The sequence below is a fragment of the Meriones unguiculatus genome, chromosome 3, assembly GCF_030254825.1.
Source record: "Meriones unguiculatus strain TT.TT164.6M chromosome 3, Bangor_MerUng_6.1, whole genome shotgun sequence".
NCBI classification, from domain to species: domain Eukaryota; kingdom Metazoa; phylum Chordata; class Mammalia; order Rodentia; family Muridae; genus Meriones; species Meriones unguiculatus.
Genome location: NC_083351.1, coordinates 46,842,565 through 46,848,377, shown reverse-complemented (window position 1 = coordinate 46,848,377; position 5,813 = coordinate 46,842,565). Strand labels below are relative to the sequence as shown.

Below are 5,813 nucleotides of genomic sequence, written 5' to 3'. Positions count from 1 at the left end.
ATTAGAGGACAGCTTGAGAATCTGCCCAACAGTGACATCACTGATTATGACATAATCCAGTGACCAGATGCTTTCTAGATGCTGGAGAGTGGTGGTAGGGTAAAGAGAGATACTATCGCCGAAATGCTCCATCCCCAACTTTGTAGTAAGGCTTGATTATTGATTCAGTTGATATTTGTTGAGAGCCTGTGACATGCAGGGCAGCAGGAGTACTACACCCAAGGAGGAATGACAGAATATCACCCTTACCTGGTCTACATTCTACATGTGCACTAGGAGGAAGACAGGACTTTTTTTTTTTTTTTTTTAATGAAAAAAATTGAATTTAGAAAAGATTTTAGAGAAAAATCAGAAGAAGGGGGCTGGCCATGCTGATGTGTAGGCGAGGCTTCCTGAGCTGCCAGCAGTTGTGTAAAGAGCTGAAGGAGGTAACTGGTGGCACGTGCGTTAGGGATACAGTAGGTGCAGAGGCCAGTGGGACACAGCCAGATCCAGCCTCTGACCTGTGCTGTGTAAACTTGCTGGAGCAGCTCATTCTCTTATGGTGTTGACTCAACATCACAAGGACCCTCCCAAAGGCTGTATGAAAAGAAACGTGACTGGCCCTTTAGAGAAGTTTGCTGACCTCAACTGACAGAATCTGCAAGAAGACCAATGTGGTCGGGGGAAAGAACCTAAAAATTTAGGTGGGGAGCGTGGGAGAAGTAAGACTGTTGGAGAGAATAATCAGGTCCCATTAGGCATGGGTCATTGTAAGGACAGACAGGGTTAGAAAGCACTAGAGGAATTAAACAAAATGACACTAAGTTAGTTCTTGCTGGCATCATCTGCTGCTGTGCGGTCTGAAAAGCCCTTCTGCCTCATATTGGGCACTAAGGTGATGCATAGGCAACAGAATTATTTCTGGACATAGACTTGCACCCCATCAGTCATAGAGGGCATTAAAATCATCCCCTAGTGAGTCCCACCGATGGGAGCATTAAGGCTCAGGTGCATAGCCTTCATGGCCAGTAGACTAGACAGCCTTCCTTCCCAGCATGTGCTGCACACATATTGACACCTAACATGCATGTCTGAGGCTGCTTGACCATCTATCTCTCCAGCCAGACACACTGACCCAATACCCACCACTCTTGGTGCAGAGGTCTTTAGACCTGGTTAATTGATGTTGAATGAACTTTGGTTAAAGAATTGTCACTCTTTAAAACTGTTTGCACTTGAATTCTGAACCTCCACACTAAGTGCAGAGCCCAGAATCTAACCTTATGCCTCATCTTGGACCTTACCCTCAGCTCTGTGCTAGATGTGATGTGAGACAGCCATTATGGTGATAGGTTCCTTCCTCCATGGAGGTGGTGGCAGATCCCCTTGGCCTTAGATGTGAAAAGAAAAGGGTGAAGTGGAGAAAAAAACCACAAAAAAACTCAACTCCTTCAACTGCTGATAGGCTACTTGAGCAAGCTGAATAAGCAGAACACTGGAAAACTGACAGTCCAACTTTGCAAAGACAAAGTGGTCAGTCCTTCAAACTCTGCTTCCCAGAAAAGCCTGATATTCTGGGCCAGTAGGCTGAAGAAACACCAGGAAACCTCTGGTGGCTGCCCAGGCAGTCAGCTGTCTCTGTCATTTCTATAGTTCTGGAAGCTGTTTGCTCTGTGCTTCCTACATACTTGGGTAATATTTCCTTCTAAGGTCTGATGAGATTGAAGACTAGTCATAGTTTTACTACAATTAAACTTAAGAGAATAGTTTATATCTAAAAAGATGTTTTAAGGTCTAGATAGATGTTTTTAGGTTGATCGATACAAAATATAAGAAAGGGGTTTAGGTATAGAACTTAGGACTCACCAGGATAGGATGGATAATAGAATATTTTTTCCAAGATTTCCAAATACAAATATAATCCTGCTCTGATAATTCTCATAATTTTTATTGTGTATAGTTCATTAACGTTAGAGAAAAATGTCAATTTTTTTTTTAGACAAAAAAGGGCATGTTGTGGACATTTTAGTGTGTGATATGTAAACATGTTTTTGTTATAATTCCAAGTGGAGGATTTTAGTTTGTCCACACCTGTTAATTGTCCTGTAAGGAGCATGGTCTTTGCCAGCTAGAATTAGTTGAATCCTGAGGACTTTGAGGGGTGCAAATATGATAGCCCAGAAGAAGAATGTGCGGTGGCTTGGAGGACGACTGCTGCGCTTGCTGGTTTGCTGATTACCTGGACTTCTGAATTGCCCCCAAAAGAATCCTACGACCCTATCCAGAGGAAAGAAGTAAAGAGGGATATGTCCCTTTTCCCTTACAACCTTTTTTTTCCCCCAATTTGGGGTTGGGGGTTGAGAGGGAGGTATAAGTTTTAAGGAACCCCCAAATAAAGAAGCGTTTGAAAAACTAGTGCCTACTGTGAAGGGCTGTTATCTTTACTAGGGAATACCCTTGGCCTTGTGGCATGAAAGAGAGGGCCAGGCTTGCACTCTTGAACTTTGTGACTAAAACGGAAGTAGCCTTTTAGGTCTTTAGGAGACCTAGTTAATTGGTGTGAGTGAACTTCAGTTGAAGCATTATCACTCTTTTAAAAAACTTTGCTCTTGAATTCTGAACCTCTATGAGGCTCTGCACAGCCCTAAGAGTTTGCAAAATAACATACAGGAAACGCTGGTACCTTCCTGACTTTCTATAGGGACCCAAATTATCAGTGCCAAGGAAAAGAGGAAATGAATGAATGTCACTGGATGGTCAAGCATAGACATGCAAGAGGGAACAGAAAGCTTGGGTTCTAAAGCTGCTGGTCATTAGCTCTGTCCTGGAGCAAACCAGTTACAAATGTGTGTGGAGGGTGAAAAGAACAAGCTCCCCCGCCCCCTTCTAAATGGACCACTCCTGATGACATCACAACCTAAGTGGTTGCCAGGGCACTGCTGGAGTTAGGCTCTCATTTCTCCGCAGGAGCTCTAGGGTGTGGATGTAAGAAGGTGAGGAAGGGAGGCAGATGGCGACAAAGAACAACCCTAGCCCTAAGCCCGTGGGCACAGCCCAGGGCGACCTTGGAGAGGCAGGAACACTGCCAGCCCCTGAGGCTGGCATCCGGGACACAGGTTCCACTCAAGTGAAGATGAAGCCCAAAAAAATACGCAAAATCAAGGCGCTGGTCATTGATCTGGGCTCACAGTACTGTAAGTGTGGCTACGCTGGAGAGCCGAGGCCCACCTACTTCATCTCCTCTACTGTGGGCAAGCGCAGCCCCGAGATGGCTGCAGACGCTGGAGACACCTTCAAGGAGACGTACGTGGGCCATGAGCTGCTCAACATGGAGGCATCGCTAAAGCTGGTTAACCCACTAAAGCATGGCATCGTGGTGGACTGGGATTGCATCCAGAACATCTGGGAGTACATCTTCCACACTGCCATGAAGATCCTCCCAGAAGAGCATGCGGTGCTGGTGTCCGACCCTCCCCTCAGCCCCAGCAGCAACCGGGAGAAGTATGCTGAACTCATGTTCGAGACCTTCAGCATTCCTGCCATGCATGTGACCTCTCAGGCGCTGCTGTCCATCTACTCCTATGGCAAGACCTCCGGGCTGGTGGTGGAGAGTGGGCACGGAGTGTCGCACGTGGTGCCCATCTCCGAGGGGGACCTGCTGCCGGGCCTGCCCAGCCGTGCAGACTACGCGGGCTGCGACCTCACCAACTACCTCATGCAGCTGCTCAATGAGGCGGGGCACAAATTCTCGGACGACCACCTGCACATCATAGAACACATCAAGAAGAAGTGCTGTTACGCGGCGCTGCTGCCGGAGGAGGAGATGAACCTGGGCCTGGAGGAGCTGCATGTAGACTACGAGCTCCCGGATGGCAAGATCATCACCATCGGCCAGGAGCGCTTCCGCTGCTCCGAGATGCTCTTCAAGCCATCCCTGGTGGGCTGCACCCAGCCTGGCCTCCCTGAGCTCACGGCCACCTGCCTGGCCCACTGCCAGGACGCTGGCTTCAAGGAGGAGATGGCTGCTAACGTACTCCTCTGCGGTGGCTGCACCATGCTGGACGGCTTCCCCGAGCGTTTCCAGAGAGAGCTTAGTCTCCTCTGCCCTGGAGACAGCCCAACGGTCGCCGCTGCTCCCGAGAGGAAGACGTCAGTGTGGACCGGCGGCTCCATCCTGGCCTCGTTGCAGGCCTTCCAGCAGCTCTGGGTCAGCAAGGAAGAGTTTGAGGAGCGGGGCTGCGCAGCCATCTACAGCAAATGCTAAGGGGCAGGCCCCACAGGCGCGAGCTGGAGAGCAGATTGCCCCTCGGGGGGCCACTCTATACCTTCACAGAATTTCACATAAAAGTTTAACCTGTAACGGTCATGTCTGGTCTGGAGTTCTTGGTCAAATCTGATGGGGGTGGCAACAAGTTGAGTTTAGAAAGAGCAGCCCTGTGCTTAGTTGAGTGTATGTGACTCGGTCCTTCTCTTGGGAGGCCATGTGAATGCGGAGCCATCTTAGGTTGGCTGTGGCAATGTTTCTTTCCAGAAAGGAAGGCAGCTTGAGGTAGCCCTCCATGGAGCAGAGAGTCTCATTAAAATGCCTAGTGCCTGAGTCAGACCAGAGTGAACTACTCCGGATTCTTTAGGTACCTGAGCCAGCACATCCCGTCTCCTGTGCCAGCTCCGGGGTCTGTCCTCCAGCTGTCCTTTGCAATGGCCTTCCTCTGGAACAGTGGTGCATGGAGGGTCCAAGATTGGGGAGCCTCTTATTAAAATATTAAGAACAATATTCCACTTTTCCTCTCACAAAAGAATGGCTGCATGAGAATTTTGTTCACAGAGATCTAACACAGAGATGCAAAGACCTTTGAGCATCCACCAATCACTGTCTTGTATATTTACGTCTGACCTGTCCCTCAGGTTAGACTTGGAGAGTCCTGAGAGCTGGAGGTGTACCCCCATCGTTTGAGTTTTTCCAAAACCCAGGAGAACAGACATCTTATTCCATCCAAGTTGTGAGACAGATGCTGCAAGTATCTCCATCCAGGTTAGAGGTGAGGACAGGGAGGCTTGAAGATGCTGGGTCTTGTCTAACAGCCACCTGCCTGGTAAACTGGAGTCTCCTGAGAATTTGTGTCCAAAATGCACCCTTCATTTCCTACCTTTTGGCAAAATTACCAACCCTTCTCTTTTTAAAGTATATAAATTACTTTCACATAATGAGAGGAAAATGGGTTAAAATTTCATAGTAGTCAAACTTTAGGCTTTGAAATTAAGGCTAGTATTTTAGCGAAGGAGATTCTTGTTTTATCTGAGGTTTTCAGGGACACAAATTTTTGGAGTGACACGAAATGTTGAAGTCCTACCACACGGACGCGGCAAAACACCTTCACTGCCTGTCCAGGCTGCCCCATCTTTCCTCACTAAAAATTGTATCTACCAAGCATCATTTGTATAAGGCTTTAAAAATTTTTTTTGGTCAGTTGGTTGGGTTTTAGTTTTATAATTGTCTCCCTAGGTACTCCTAGATGGCCTGTAACTCACTATGTAGACCCAGGCTGCCCTTGAACTCAGAGAATCCACCTGTCTCTGCCTCTCAAGTGCTGTGATTACAGGTGTGACACCCACACTCAGCTTGTACAAGGTGTCTTAAGAAATCAACTTGATTTCAATACAAGTCATAAAGAATTTTCTGTTTGGGGACTGGAGAGATGGCTCAGTGATTAGTAACAGGTGTACTGCTCTTACTGAGGTCCTGAGCTTGGTTCCTAATCAGACCTATGTTGGGTAGTTTATAGCCACCTGTGACTAGAGCCCCAGTGGGATCAATACTTCAGTGGGCACCT

General features: G+C 47.7%; 1 protein-coding gene across 1 annotated transcript; it reads left to right on the top strand.

Moving 5' to 3' along the window:
• Positions 1–2,925: 2,925 nt before the first annotated feature.
• On the top strand, positions 2,926–4,342 carry Actl7b (actin like 7B). Its single transcript, XM_021628186.2, has one exon. The coding sequence runs from the start codon at positions 2,993–2,995 to the stop codon at positions 4,244–4,246; it is 1,254 nt and encodes a 417-aa protein (XP_021483861.1). The 5' UTR covers positions 2,926–2,992; the 3' UTR covers positions 4,247–4,342.
• The last annotated feature ends 1,471 nt before the right edge of the window (positions 4,343–5,813 follow it).

Coding starts and splice junctions, on each gene's coding strand:
- Actl7b (XM_021628186.2), top strand. CDS start 2,993: ATGGCGACAAAGAACAACCCTAGCCCTAAGCCCGTGGGCACAGCCCAG.